The 16024-nt window shown below is 42.8% G+C and overlaps 1 protein-coding gene across 1 annotated transcript in view; it reads right to left on the bottom strand.

Annotated features, from left to right (window-relative positions):
• Positions 1–16024, bottom strand: part of NPR3 (natriuretic peptide receptor 3) — a 41541-nt gene extending 25517 nt beyond the window's left edge. Inside the window, exons 1-3 of the mRNA XM_042875502.1 lie at positions 15310–16024; positions 9354–9476; positions 4267–4433 (exon numbers count right to left, since the gene is read on the bottom strand). Coding sequence (XP_042731436.1) covers positions 4267–4433; positions 9354–9476; positions 15310–16024 — 1005 coding nt within the window. The remainder of the gene's footprint in view (positions 1–4266; positions 4434–9353; positions 9477–15309) is intronic.

The raw sequence follows: 16024 nt of genomic DNA, 5'->3' as shown, positions 1-16024 counted from the left end.
ATCATTTCTCATTTCAGAAAGCTAAAACCAAAAAATAACAGACTTGCCCTTTCTAAAAGGTAGTAGCATCTCACTGATCTAATTAATCTATGTAGCTCTGACTCTGTGCTCATTCTTTCAGTAAGATTTACATGCAAATTGGGCAGCAATTCCCTCCTCCTGCAGCCTACTTTCAGCATTGCAAAAAGGTCTGTGGGTAGGATAAACCCCATGCATTCACCCAGCAAACAATACTGTCATGTAGTTAACATGGCAGAAATATTTAATTAGTTGCACTTTCAGCTTTTAAATGAGAAGAAAAAACAAGCCATGGGTGGTCTGTAACCTCAAACGAGCAAATATCCCAGGCTGTAAAATCACCCCAGCTCAGAATACGGGTTAGATTTTAAAAAAGTGTTTATTGAACCCTAGGCCTGAGTCAAGAACAGAAGATGCATTAAGAACTTCCAAACTGCACCATACTGCCAACTCATTATGTGTTCATCATTATTTAATAAAAATGGCTTATGCATATACTTCAACTGAAACACTATTTATTCATAAACATTTTTAACTAGAATATCTGTTGGGAGTTATGTACATACCAATTCAAAGACAGTTTCAAATTCTTCTGTCAAGTAAAAGCACGCAACTCCCATTGCTGCCTAAACTAGGCTACAGGTCTGCAAGCAGAGCTATTCCCATATTTTGCTGTTAAACCAAGGGTCTCAATTGCTCCAGAAAGCCCAGGACATGTTGCTGTTAATATCTTGGCAATAAATCAACATTGGAAGCTGATTAAAATGCTGTAAGTGTAATAACATTAAAGCAATTCTATTGTCTCTATGCCTGAACTCTGTATCTGAACAGATTTTTGGAAAAAATCCCACTTTGGGTATATTTTTATAGAAAACAGCCTCTAAGTAAGCAGTAAATAAAATGGTCAGGCTTTCTACCAAAAACGTGGTGCTTCTTGAAATCATGCAACAGGATTGTGCAGGCAGGGAACACTATCCTCTACAATTACTGACTATCCAGACAATTATAAGATAACTTCTCAGAACCACTTCATATCCCTTAAATTTCACAGCTGTTTTGTTAAAAAAGTGTTTAAGGAAACTTCTTCCTACACAACAGATTCCCTGACAGAAATTGTCTTTCTCACACCTTCCTGCTCACTCAAAAGATGTGGACTCTTTTACTTTTCCCACCATTACAGTGCAACACCCCTGCAAAAACAACAGCAATTTCTGACATGGAAAAGATGCATCCAGAACACATGTCCTGATTATTTTTTTTTCCCCACTTATTTCTGTGTGATTTCACAGCTGGAGATGAGGATGACCAATACTCTTTGACCTAACAGTCCTCTAAGGGCCACATGTGTTCTCTAGTCCAGCAGTTTGACAGCTGGTGTTTTAGGACTTTGCCCCTTCTGTCTCCCTTATCTTTTCTTCTGTCATCTGGTTATTTTCCATTTTTATTATATTGTTTTTTACTAGATAATAATGCCTTTAGGATTATGTTGGCAAGAGGCCAGGACAAAATGGCAGCGCTAACTACTTTTGTTTGAGTTAGAGTCACTATGAGATAATTTAGGCCATAGATCCAGGGCCCACTTTTCCCATAACACTGCAAAAATCCACACAGAGAAGCAGAAACACTAAATGCTTCAAATCCAAATTTCTCTGAATTTGTCCTCTTGGGACACAGCTTGCAGAAACGGATGAGGATTACATTTCAACACCCGCTGATAGGACTTGAGATAGACTGTACCACAGATCATCTTTCCCCACAGGTTTTGTTTCGAGGAGCAGAATCCAGCAGAGAAAATCTGTCTTTGTCACTTCCCAGCCCTCTCAGCTGAATGACCTCTCCCTAGAGAGCTTCCCTTGGAGAAAACAGCGCAGGTCAGCATGCTTTGAAGCTAACACTGCCACTTTCCTCTTATGCTGCCAAAAGAAGTACTGTTAATGAGGTGCCTATCCACTACGCTCATATCCTTCAGAGAGGAAGGAACTGGCTCTCACTTTAGCTTCTTACTTCTCCTTGAAATGTTTTCCCTCTCAACATGGCAGCAAGACAACCATTAGAGAATATGAGCCATCTCTTTCTCACTGTCAAAACTGAAAAAAGGCAAAATCCATCATAAATGGTTTTGCACCAGAAATTTTATAAAAATTCATGTACACACGTGAATGTAACACACTCAGTGTTTTTGTTATGTTCAACCCAAGCCCAGTGCTCTTAAGTTGTATTTCCCCATTTTGTTAGAAAGCTGTGAAAAAGCAGGTGTGGAAGAGTTTGTTGTATACACATTAAGCATCCAATATTAGGACATTCTGCTCTGCTTTTCCTAACTTCTTTTCCCCATAGCCAAGATTGGTAACTCCTACATGGGAGTCCAAAATTCCCATAGCCTCCACCAGGAGTTTCCTGCAAGTCAAGGAAACTGCAGTGTGTGTAGATAAATCATGAGTCCTCCCTGTGTTCTCCCTTCCCCTCTGGGAAGTGTTCATAAAGCCAAGTGGCAAAGAAAGAGTGGGCAGACAAGTAGAAATATCAGCAGTGGGAGCCCCATGCTACTGCTTGGCAAAGCCTGATATTCCTGGGCACGGAAGCAGTTGGAACAAGGCAAAAGCTCTGAATCTCAGGTAGGAAGAGAATATATGATGAGGCGGTCCTCTGAGCTAGGCAAAAGGTTGATGCTGAGGCAGTGGGAAGCCAGGCACCCCTGCAGCTGCCTTGAGACTGCCAGGAGCATGACCAACCCTGATTATATAAGCAACCACAGCCTGAGAAAGAAAGACTTCCAGCAGCAAGTACAAAAATGTTGAAGGAGTCTGCCCAACAGCCTGCTTGCAAAATCTCTCCCTGTTGGCACTGGAGGGTACAATGGATGCAATTCTGCTTGACCATATCACAGCTCTTATCTGTCCAGTGGCCTTAACTCAGCACCTATGCTGAACTGGCTCGAGGTTTGCAGTGGGCTTCCATCCTACAGAACAGCAAAGCTTCCTGATCCAAATCATTTTCCCTAAGACGGCCTGTCATCCATAAGCTGGGCAGACAGCATCCTGAGCTCTCAGTAGTTTGAGCTTTCTTTCATCTGGGAAAATGTCACACTGCTTGCATTAGAAATGCCAGAAATGACTGAGACTCTTCAAGGGTGACTGATCTTTAATATTCAAATTTGCATTTCTCACCAACCACAACCAAGAACAAATGGCAATTTTTCAAGATACATGTCTTGCTAAGTGACATCTGCAAAAAGGCACGTAGAGGGAAAAGGGAGGAACAGCACAAATTAGTTCCATGCATTGTTCAAAACACATTTAGTAGGTTCTTCAGTGAGTAGCACCTTGAACTTGCCAGCTGGGATTTCTCTAGTAACGTGAGACAAAGAATGCTAACAAAAGATTATTTTCTGACACTGTGAAAGCTTCATTTTTACAATACAAGCCACTGATGTGACTCAACATAACATTTAAATTAGTACTTTTCAGTAAAGTAAATCCACACTTTTGCTCTGAACTAGATGATGATACCACCACAGGGGAGAGAGAGACACAATTCTTAAAGAGCTGAGATAGGTATCTATGCGGAAGCTAGTGAACGGGAGTTTTGTGTTACTTTCTTGAATTTAGAGCATAAATTCCCTCAAGTCTTCCTTTAGGAATGCTCTGGATGTCTCTCTCTTTCAGCCAAGATGACCGCTTTCAAGCAAATTCAGCCTTTCTGCAGAATATTAATTTCATAGTCTACTTCCCAGCAACATTTGAATTTGTTTGAAAAGCAGCATAACATACTGCTTTAGCTTATGAAGTCAAAATTTTGCCTGACTTCACGGGTTAATTCCTCTCTTTGTAGGCATATATGATAGCAAGAAAAGCTTTGTCTCACACTCTTAACTGCAGGAGATTCAAACTTTTTCCCCAACAGCCATTATTCCTAGTGAGCTGTTCATATTACAGCCCTTCCTTACTACAAATGAAGACTGATCAAACTCTCTTCAAGCATCACCTGTTTCTTAACATAAATGTTTAGGATGTGCACAGAAGTGGCCACAGACAATGGTGCACAGACCTAAACACACCTATTGTAGCTGCTACTTGCTTTATCCTCAGGGAAGAAAGAGGAAAAAAAACACTGTATAGGCAACAAGTTTTTTAGAACTGAACAAGGCTGTTTCTGTTCTGAAGAGGCTCACTGCTACTTTTGCTTTAAGAGAGCTTTAAGTTAGTTGAAAGAGATGCTAATACCTGAAGTGTGTTACCAAGTACTTACATAGTCATCCTCGTGCAGACCTTGCTTCTGAACAGAACTTTTCACTTCTAGGGAAAATTTCTCAAACTCAGGCTTTACAGTCCTCAGCAGAGTGATTGTTTGGAGGTATGAGTATGCCTTCTTTGCTTCAAGGTCATGCTTGTCTCCTCTCCTCCAAGAGCCATTTCCTAAGAGAAAAACAGGCACATTTTCAGCTGCAAACTAGGTTCCACTACAGGACCACCTTCCTTTTTCCATCCAAATGTCCCCTTTCCCATACTTTAGGGAGATGATGGAGTACAAGGGAAAACTGAACCTCCTCCAGAAGCTGGAAATCAGGCAGTGAGGAATGGCTGATGGGAAGTAAACGTACAAATGGAAAGACAGCTTTACTCCCATGCTGTGCTTGCTTATTTTTAAAGGGTGGGCTGAAGTCTAAATATGATGAGAATACATCTCAGAACAAAGAACAAGCCAGATCTTGATCACAGAAATTTAAGTTACAACAAGTGAGGGTGGATTTGACCACGAATTTTTTTATTTCATGTCACCTCATTGGCAACACTATTTAGTCCTGGGCAGTCAGAATGGCTCCAATAAAGTCAGTAGTATGATCAGCACCCTCAATAGGAGGTAGATGCTGTATCTACTTCTCTGACAGCTCTCCTGCAGTCAAGAAGAAAACCACGTGGGCAGCAGCTGCCAGTGCATCATTTTTCTTAATGGAAAAAAATACTTACAAACAATCAGGATTCTGTGTCTGTGCTGCATTTTATAGTCAAAGAAGGGAAATAATTTAACTCAGAATATCAGTAAATTAATCATAACTTTAAAAGCAAGATAGTTGACTAGCTGCTACATAACAGAAAAATCCTTCTATCTAGTGAGCAGTGATGCTAAGAGGTCCTGAAAACCTGATCTAAAGTTTCAGTGAAAAGGTTGCCCTGGGTCAGATTCTGTGCTATCTTTGCATAAAAAATTAATAAAAGAGAGAACAGTGATAGCCCTGAACAGTGTGCCTTAAATGCTTAGAAATGATTCAGAACTAGACAATCTTTTTATTTTTGGAACAACCATGAGAAACTCCTGTCATGGCTAAATGAGCAATGATGAAGACTAATACTAAGCTCCTGAAGGTAATGAGGGAACACACACGACCTTGGGATAAGAGTGGATGTGCTCCTCTGCTTAGTTAGAGGACCATGATGTTGTCTGAACCAAAATAAGTAAATGCTTGGGGAACTTTGTGCTTAAAAAAAATTTTTTTTTTCTTTTTTTTTTTTTAAAGGAAGATGCTAATGGCATAGTGACAACAGAGTACAGGCGTCAAACCCTCAGTAATGTTTACATGGCACTGCAGCCTGCAAGGAGAGTCTGTGTGAGATCAAATTCATGTACAAGACCTATCAGGCCCCCCTAAAGCAGGTGAATACCCAGTATACCAGATACTGTTGCTGGGATTTTGTTTTATTGAACAAAAACAAACAAACAAAAAACCAACAAGCAATAAAGGCAATGGAAAAATTGCTCTGCTTCCTCAAAGAGTGTGGAGAAAGCAATGAAAGGCCTGCATCTCTCAGGATAAAAACTCTTTCCTCATGGTGATTCTGGATCAAAGGCAGCTTCTGTTACAGAGCGCAGGGCAGGGAGATCAAACCCAGCTGTGCCCTGAAAAATACTCTCATTAAATGGTAACTCTTTTGCCTCTCTTTCACGCCAGGAAAGCCTTACTTATCACAGCTCAGCATCAGCAAGGATTGGTCACAAGCAGTAATTCTTTTTTCCCCACCAGCTTTTTTTTCCAGCTGTTTCATTCTCTTACAAAGAAACTCAAGAAACTTGACTTGGTTTAGGGTCAAAATTATGTATATCAGGACTCCATTTATCAGACTGGGTGGAAACACTGGACAGCAGCTACCATCCTGTAGCACAATTTTGCCCTGAGAGGCAGCATTGCTTCCTTCCTTGCCAGTACCCAGTCCTTCTCACTGCTTTCAAAAAAGAAATACACTGGAGGATGCAAAAAAGGGGTACAAACCTTGCTGGAGCCTTAAAGCTTGAAAAACCTCTGTCCCAGTTGGGTACCTGCTTTTCAGAAGTGCAGCACTTAAAGTATGACAGAAACTGTAACATGGAGGGGTTTGCTATGGCTTTGCACTTACTAAGGCAGACTACTAAGAAGAGTGGGTTCATATTAAAAAAATGATAGTGCTGGTGGAATGTGAATAAATTTCTGTCTTGGACATTATACATATTTATTTTTAAAAATACTGACACTGAAACAAGAAGTTGCACTTGCATAACAGAGTTCCTGAAATAATTTCCATATTTAAATTCCTTCATGGATTGTTTTGTGGGATGTAATCTTGCCACAGTACTTATCTGCAATTATTGCTATCTTGGCATTAAATGCGTCTGCTCTTATGAAAAATTAAAAATATTCAGAACAGAGGGCAACAACAAACTGCAATACAGTCATCTGAGCTTAAAGGGAAAATGCCAATCGTCTGTCACATCAACTCTTAAATCATGTGCCTCTTAAAATTCCAGCACCCCTTGCCACTGGGAACAAAGAATTCACAGAAAATGTCTCTACATTTCCCTACCACATTTGCTTCCTGCATGCAATGACCACCTCAAGTCACTTTCCAACAGTTATTTTGCTCCTCAGTGGAAAAATTTGCAAAGAAACAGAAAAAATGATTAGAAGAATTATTCCATAGAAGCATCAAGAAATTTCAGATAACTCAGACAGGAGGTAGATATTTGTAATTTATCCCTTGGAAAAGCTACAAGTAGACTGAACTAACTGTAATGCAAAAGGAAGAGGATGCTGAGACCTCCAAGACAAATGGGCACATCTCTGTTGAGCGCTTTTGCAACATTGCCTCCTAGTAAACACCATCCTGAAATGCAAAACACATTACAAAACACAGCAGCATATATCCTGCAGCTGCTGCTTTTACATGAGCAAATCCTGCTCCACAAGCCAGCTCTGTAACACAGCCAGTCACTCTGCTCGCTTCATCCAAGGTAACAAAATCACCAGTTTTAAGGCGCAATTCATCTAGGCCATTTCAGACACTTCAAGATGAGGTGAATCACCATCCAAGGGTGCCTAACTTTCTCCTGTGACTCCAAAAGGAGCCCAGCTCACATGCAGACTTGTACTTGGGACCAGATGAATCACTTCTAATGAAATTTTACTCTCTGAGATGAAATAGAGCAGTAGCATAGCAGAAAGAAGCACTAGCAGCAGTGAAGGGGCTATATGATCAGTGGTTTCTAGGCACAAGTGAAATCAAGTCTGCAGAGCTCCCACAGTCTACAGAAAGCTTGAAACATCAGAGTTTTGTGACTACTGATACAAGTAAACCTTTACTTTTTCAGACTGGTCCTGATTGAAGCTGCAGTGACAAATGGTTCACTTATGACACAAGGGATGAAGTCATTCTGAAATTCAGTCAGCTAACAGACCACCTTGACTTGAATCACTGGCTTTGATCTTGCTCTGCAAATTTATCTTTTAGTTATAGAAGTAATTTCCTTGTTGGCTGGTAGAACTTGGCACTTCCTTAGCTAGCTTAGAAGGCTTATGTAGTGCTATCTTTGCTTTACGTACCTACAACTCTGAATTTAAGCAGTTACACATGTTCATTATAGAGCTTTTCAACAAGCTTTTCAACTTTTTTTTTTAAATAATCTCAGAGGTGATAGATGGATAACGAAGTTTAGTGATGGATAATGAAGTTTATGTAAGCGAATTTAACTTGCAATTAACTGATTCATTAAACAAAATACATCGTCTTTTTGTGAATATGTTTTTTTTCCTCTTTATCAGCTTTTCAAGGATTGAAAGACAACAAGTTTTCCTCCTTTCACAACTCCTCCTGGTTTTCAATTCAAAATGAATCTGTTATTTTAATGGATTAGCTCAGGCAGGCAGGCTGCAGGGGGAAAAATATTTTCTCTGCACCTGCAAAAGAAGCTGCTCTGTTCAAAAGCCACTTTGACACTTCTAGAATCTAGACAAAAACTTCCTTCAGCTTCAGCCATATGACATTTTTAAAAACTGTCAGTAAACACATTGTTCCAGTATTGCCTTCCTTTTAGCTTAGGCAGCTGAGAACAGGTTTAGTCTCTATCATGTACTGACATAACAACAATGTAACTGAACAGGGATGTATTTTGAAAAGAAAAGTATTTAATTTTTCAGTTAATTTAACTTGACGCATCATGTCATATTTATTTGGAATTAAGTAATTTGCTATTATCTACCCAAAACTAGCACATTTAGACAGTCTGTGCTTTTGCTCGTCATTGCTTTCTGTTCAACACAACAGTGCTGCATAGTTCTGCACATACAGTTTGTGATCAAAAGTAAACAGGGATGTATGGAACTCCTAGCATAGAAGTGACTACTGGAGACCTTGGACCTGCAGCCACACATTCCCACTGCCAGCCCTCATGCCTCCTCTCAACTGGCCACATGAACCAGGGCACACTGGAGTGCCAGGAGAGCCCCTGCTCTGACATCCGCCAGTCACAAGGCTGGGGATGGCACAAGCAGCCCGGTGCTGAAAATGCACACTGCAGTGTGGGGTACCAAACATTTGGCTGCTTAATATGTCTTTTTGGTGCTGTCTCCCCTAAAAGTAACCAAATAAATAATACCTGTAGTGTATTTCCTAGAATCACAGAAAGGCTTGGGTTTTGAAAATACCTTAATGACCTTTTATTTCTGAATCCCTCTTGAAGGCAAGGACACCTTTCACTACACTAGACTACCCAAAGCCTCATACAGCCCAGCCATGTTCACATCTCCAAGGATGGGGCATTTACAGCTTCTCTAGGCAGCCTGTGCCAGGGCCTTCTAATCCTCTGGGTAAATAATTTCTTCCTCATGTCTTATCTAAATCTACTTTCTTTTAGTTTAAAACTATTCTTCAGTATCCTGTAATCCATTCAGTTGCAATTTCATAATCTAAGTAGAAGACAGGGAGAAATGGTGGTGCATTCAGTACAGCACGTTTTGAGACTAACAAATCTAAAAATATTATCAGGCTTACAAAAGACTTTGCAAGATACTCAGGCAGGAAAAACATTACCATATGATGAGCTGTTGAAGAGTTCAATATTGAAGAAAGCATAGTCCCCATTGGTCATTCCTTGCCGATGAGCAGCCAACATGATGTTCCTGATTGTGTCACCGCTGGCACACATGATTACAACTGGTGGAAGAAAACAGAAAACACAGATAAGAAGGAGTTCAAGAACTTTATGAACAGATTCTTTAGCATGAATGCTGCCAGACACAGTGACCTGAGCTGTCCTCCCAGTGTTGCAACAAATGTGACAACATAAAGAACAAAGTTTATTACCCAACTGCTGACAGAAGACAGGCATCAAATACAGATTGACATTTTATTTGCATCTTCTCTGAAAATAATTAAATAGAGCCCTATATTATCCTCTTTTCTTACTCCTGCAGCATATGACAAGTTCTGCCTTCAAATTTCTTCAATTACATCTATTTGCAGAGTTGATTGCAATCATAAGCCTTGGTTATTATTTTAAAGTGTGCATAAAACAATCTGCAGATTAAGTAGTAAGATACACTGACACCACCATTTCAATTCTATTGAGTTGTTTGGCGTAGATTTTTGCCTACACTCATGTTATCTAACATTTAAGTACCTAGTCTACAATTTGTTGCTCTGTGATGGTAGTATAGAGGCAACACTTCCTCAGCTGTTTCACTCCATCCCTTGACAGCTCCTGGGGATTCTGTGGTACAAATCTGCTTAAGAAATGATTTTATCTTCAACAACTACATGATAATTCTAGTCAGCCACCTTTGATGGGACACAATGTTCATGTTAAATGAGTGCCATTTTCAGACTCAGAAGACTAAATGCGGATGAGAGATTAAATGCCACAAAGCCTCATTTACGATGGAATAGAAGCCAAACAGGGGCTTCTATGCCTACAAGTCCGAAAAGCTGTGCTCCACGCAGATGCTGATGGAGAGGTGCTCCAGCCCTCTGATCACCTTCAGGCAACCCTGCCTAAAAACTGAGTGTGCAAGCCAAATCCACAGCTTCTCACCCTGACAGATTTCGTAGCAGTGCTCCTCCGCCAAAGAAGACCTGGGAGTTCCAGTGGATAGGAAGCTGACATGACCCAGAAATGTGCTCTTGCATCCCAGAAAGCCAAAAGTAGCCTTGGCTGCATCAAAAGAAGCATGGCAACCAGGATGATGGAGGTCCTGCCCCTCTGCTCTGCACTGGTGAAGCCTCACCTGGAGTACTGCATCCAGTTGTGGAGTCCTCAGTACAGGAGAGACATGGACCTATTGGAGTGCATCCAGAGGAGGGCGACAAAAATGATCTGTGGAATGGAACACCTCTCCTACAAGAATAGACTTAAAAAGCTGGGGCTGTTCAGCCCAGAGAAGAGAACGCTCCAAGGAGATCTGATAGCAGCTTTTCAGCATCTAAGGGGGAGCTACAGGAAAAATAGTGACAGACTCTTTAGCAGGGTCTGTGGTGATTGAACAAAGGAAAATGGCTTCAACTTAAAGAGGGTAGATTTAGATTGGATATAAGGAAAAGTCTTTTAGAGTGAGAGTGGTGAGGCACTGAATTGCCAAGAGATGTAAATGATGCCCTGTCTCTGCAGTCATTCAAGGTGTGGCTGGATAAGGCCCTGAGCAACCTGACTGAGCTGTGCATGTTCCTGTTCATTGCAGGGGAGTTGGACTCGATGACCTTTAAAGATCCCTTCCAACTCTAAGAATTCTATGATTCTATATGTCTAATGTGTTTTTTCTCTTTAGAGTAACTATGATGACTGACAAGTCACTTTCCCAATCATAGGGGAAACTATGCTTCTTGCCACCCCATCCTCCTGCAGATAGAAAGCAGGAATTCAGCAACAGGGAGAAAAACATCTTTTGCATGAAGCATGTTATACCATAAACTTTTATACGCATTTATGGGACTATCAGTATGAAGCTAATGACAAGAGACTGTTGCAAAATGTTTCGTCATTGCATGCTTTGTGGCTATATCCTAAATTAAGAGTGTAAGATGTTGTGATGACTACAAGCATGTTTCCAAGAATTCTGTCAGGCATGGCAGGGCTCAAAAACTGCAATAATGAATGCAAATATTTCCACTCCCATGATAAATATGAATCAGAATCATATTCAACTTTTCTGGTTATAAGTGTCTGCTATTATAAGAAATTAACATTTGGCCTATTTGGCGTTTTTACTCAGCCAATGAATCTTCTCTCATCACTTCTCCGGTTGGATGCCATCACAGGTGTAAAGTTTCAGAAGCACCACCAGGATGAATCACGTTTGGTATATCCCCACCTATCAGGAGAGCAACACCAAGCAAAGTTCTGTCCTACTGATCATCACAGCTGAGTAACGTAACAATTTCAAGAGCAGCAGAGCAAGGCATATTTCATGAGCTATATTAGCATGAAACAAAAGAAGAATTTCTTGCAACGAAATCTGGACCAAATCTTTTCCAGATGAACATCAGGAATAAATTTGTCTCACTGTTCCTAATTTCAGGATAGGTGAGAGATTTCCTTCTGTAATGTTTCCTTTCTGCTCACCCAACTCTCCCTTGACTTTGCCCATGTAATTCATGTCTATCATAGAACTGTAGCCTGCAGATGGAATCAAGATTTCCGTATCACCATATCATCAGTGAAAGATTTTGAGCAAATGGAAAAAAAAAAAAAAAGAAAAAAAAAAGAGCAGGACGAAAAAAAGACTACTTTTAAATATGTTAAGTAATATTTTGTAAATCTCTAAAGGAATGTAAAGGAAGTGATATTAACAATGTGGATGTAATTTTTTAACCCAGCAGGAGAGCTAAGAGTACATATTTCAAGATTTTGAAGCAAATATGCTACGGGCAAGTCTCACAATCTTTCAAAAATGTAAATTATGCTTATTTGATCTCCATCTGTACCTTTTAATTGCACACACAAAAATATGCACGTGCACACAGGCACAGTGTTATCCCTTCAGGACTATACACACAGAAGACAGTAATTCTAATACTTGTATTCTGTATTTATTGCCTAATCCCGCAAACACTTAATTTAATTCCAGTTAAAGGAGTCTCTCTCTTTGCCAAGCACTTACCTCAGACTATGGCCTTATCTAGAACATGTCTAAGCACAGTACTGAGTTCTTGACTATTTTGGCCTACAGTATCAGCTCAGTGAACCAAGCTTACTAGACAGCTTTAACTGTTAATGCAATAAAGTAGTTAACTTTTATAATTGTATTTTTCATCATGATCTTCTTGCATCTCTAGATCTTTCCAAGTGGCTCCAAAGCATGGACTGAACAAGATGAGTTTGGTGGCCAAGTGGGCCTGTGGGCCCCCAAGAATCTAACACCAGCCCCCAGACAGCTGCAACCCAACCCATGGGGCCAGCCTTTGCCCTACAGGTAAGGAGAAGTACCTGGGTCTCCATGGGCCACCTGGTGGGATGACTTCTTTCTCAACCCCTGGAGGGTCTGGGAGCACATATCCTGTACTACTTAAAAACTGTTCAGAAAAGCCCTATCACTCAAGTTACAGCCACCACCAGCAGTGATTTCCAAGAAGGTAGAGAATGCTGGGTAAGTGCACAGGATGGTATCACTATAGATGTGATAGCGGAGCCCTTAAAACCTAAAGAAAAATTACATGCTTTGAACAGTGTCACATCATCCACCAGTCCCACTGCCCTACGGGGTGACCTCCTAGGAGGCCAAAGAAAAAATGAAGACCTAACCCAGTAAGCCAAGGCACATGGTGTATCCATCACAAGATACACAACTTTTAAAGTGCCATGACAGTCTGGAAAATGTGGTAAGCAACAAGACCACCCCTCAGATCCAGAGGAACGTGCAAGGTAAGCTATGCAATCAGTCCTTAAAGACAGGAATGCACAAGTAGAGGCAGAAAGGCCTCACGTGCTGCATCTTTCAGTAACAGCATGGACCGGAAAACAAGTTACAAGCTGAGATGGAGAGAGGTACCGCTCTCCCCCAGCACAGCACAGAGGTGTAGAGAAGAACCACAGAGGGCTGCATTTATTCAGTCTCTTGCACTGAACTTACAGAATAAGGTTGAATCAGAAGTCTCAGTTCAACAAAGCATTTAAGTCTGAGCTGAAACTAAGCCTCTCTTCCTTGAGTGTAAGTATGGTTCAGTGGGTTTTTGCCCTTAGCCATCAGTCCTGCTCCTGTAGCACATTCAGACATCCTGAGCTCCCTCTGGCTAAGAGCAAACACTCGTCTTCTGCTGCTATAGTCACACTGTTATGCTAGGAAAGCCAAACATACACCCAAGTTAGGCTGATTAAAAGAAAAAAGGCATTTTTTCATACATAGCTGTTTCCTCTAGCACTCACACATTTCTTTACCTCCATTCAGCGTATTTCCCTAAATGGCAATTCCTTGGACAGCTCAATTTTAAGCACCTGCTCCAGCACTTCTATAAAGAAGAGTTAAAGCTCCACATATCCAGAGATCTCAGCTATCCCCTATACAATGTCCAGAGTGCACAGAAAATATCACAGCAGTGTAACCACAGCACCAACACCAGACTGCTAAGTCAAAGCCCTGTGGCACGGTAGCACAAGCTGAGCCAACACAGCACTATCCTTATCTGCTCAGTTTTGATACTGTTTTAATATTAAGCAAACAGGGATGTAAATATAGCACAAAGTATTTTTTATGTCTATTGTTCTACTAGAAAAACAGCTGAGGACTTTCTTTAGCTTGATCCAGCAGTCCTGAATGGCTTCTCTTTTCTTCTAGCAATAGCTTACTGTGGAAATTTATGGCTGGTCCATTTAGATGAGCCATGTATCCACACGCTGCTTGATACAATCTCACCTTGAAGTACACTTAACTACAAACTTCACATCCTGAAGTACTTTTTACGCTTTTAGTACTTCATGATGCCAAGCCAGCTCAGCCAGCCCATGAGTGACTTTCCAGCTTTCTTTACAAGCCACTTATAAACAGGAGGGAGAATGACTGTTTACAAGGGTGGATAGTGATAGGACAAGGGAGAATGGTTTTAGACTGAGACAAGGGAAGTTTAGGTTGGATATTAGGAGGAAGATTTGCACACAGAGGTGGTGACATGCTGGAACAGGTTGCCCAAGGAGATTGTGGATGCCCCATCCCTGGAGACATTCAAGGCCAGGCTGGATGTGGCTCTGGGCAGTCTGGTCTGGTGATTGGTGACCCTGCACATAGCAGGGGGGTTGAGGCTCGATGATCTTTGTGGTCCTTTTCAACACAGGCCATTCTGTGATTCCTTGATTTATCTGCATGTTTTTGCAGCAGCTGGTGGCAGTGTAACTACACACTCATGGGTTATGCATTCAAACGTGCCTTGAAATGACCACTAACACCAAAGGTGTTAACTACTCCACGGGGTTTCTAACAGAAGGAGAGGGAAAAGGATCCCCATGGCAAGACATAGCACAGTGAAGAAAAAGCTACCTTTGCTCAGCCTTTCAACTTGCATGGAGATGGTTAAAATCTCAGAGAACAAGCAAGAGATTCGTTGTTCTGCATGTATGAGCAGAAAGGAGCAATTTCAGCTGTGGATGAGCACATACCACCAGCCAATTTCTTCCTGTGCCACAACACCATCCCAATGCAGTCCCAAGGGCAATCCGTGCTTCCTGATGCAACAGGTGAAGCTCTAAGGAACTGTAGCAGGCAAAGCTTTGCTCAAGGCAGTCCCAGTCTACTGCAAGCTGCTGCACACCTGACCCAGGGATGCTTGTGTGGTCCTTTTCCCACCTATCCCAGAGGACATCCCTACCCAACTTTCTGTTCCAACCATCACACCTCCAGCTCTGGTCCCCACTAAACGGGCTAGCGAGGCAGCGGGCAGCCCCACTGCTCCATCACGGAACCACTTAGATCATCCAATCCAAGAACTCTTAGCATCCAGTCCGACCACCAACCCATCATCAGCATGCCCTCTACACCACGTCCCGCCCCGCGTGGCTGCCACTCACCCCTCTCGCCAGTCTGAAGGGAGCGAACGACATCATCGATGTCGAGGTGGCGGCTGGTCTCGTCGAAGCTGTGCACGGCCATGTGGAAGGCCTCGTCCTGGAAGACCACATGGACGCCTTCCATGGCGAAGTAGCAGCTGCGCTCGGGGTTGCTGTCGCTGTAGAGCAGCGTGGCACGGCTCCACTGGTGGTGGCGGAACAGGGCCAGCAGCATCTCGCCCATCTTGGCGTAGGCAGGGGCCACGCGGGTGAGGTGAGAGTACTCGCCGCCCTTGGCCCCGAAGCCGGCGGCCAGCGCCCCTGCCGATAGCATGGGCACGTCCCAGTGCGCCGCCAGCCGCGCCACCGGCGCCGCCGCGTACTCGCAGACGGGCCCCAGCAGCAGGTCGGGCCGGCGGCGCTGCAAGGCCACCATGTCCACCAGGCTGAAGAGGGCGCGGTTGCCGCACGCCGAGTCCTCGTAGGTGAGCTGGAAGGCGTAGCCGGGCGGCAGGCCGGCGCCGCTCTCCCGCAGGCTCCGCACCGCGTACTCGATGGCCGGCCGCACCCGCCCCAGCGAGAAGAGGTAGGCGTCGTCCTGCGGCAACAGCACCAGCACCCGGATCAGCTTCTCCTCCTCCTCGGCCGCCGCCGCCTCCGCGCCCGCGGGGCCGCCGCCCAGCGCCGCCCGCGCCGCCAGCACGCAGCAGAGGCTGCCGAGCAGCCAGGGCGGCAT

The sequence above is a fragment of the Lagopus leucura genome, unplaced genomic scaffold (assembly GCF_019238085.1).
Source record: "Lagopus leucura isolate 7727_CA_CO unplaced genomic scaffold, USGS_WTPT01 Super-Scaffold_100014, whole genome shotgun sequence".
Classification (NCBI taxonomy): Eukaryota; Metazoa; Chordata; class Aves; order Galliformes; family Phasianidae; genus Lagopus; species Lagopus leucura.
The sequence above is the reverse complement of the archived record's forward strand: the minus strand, read 5'-3'. Positions and strand labels throughout refer to the sequence as shown.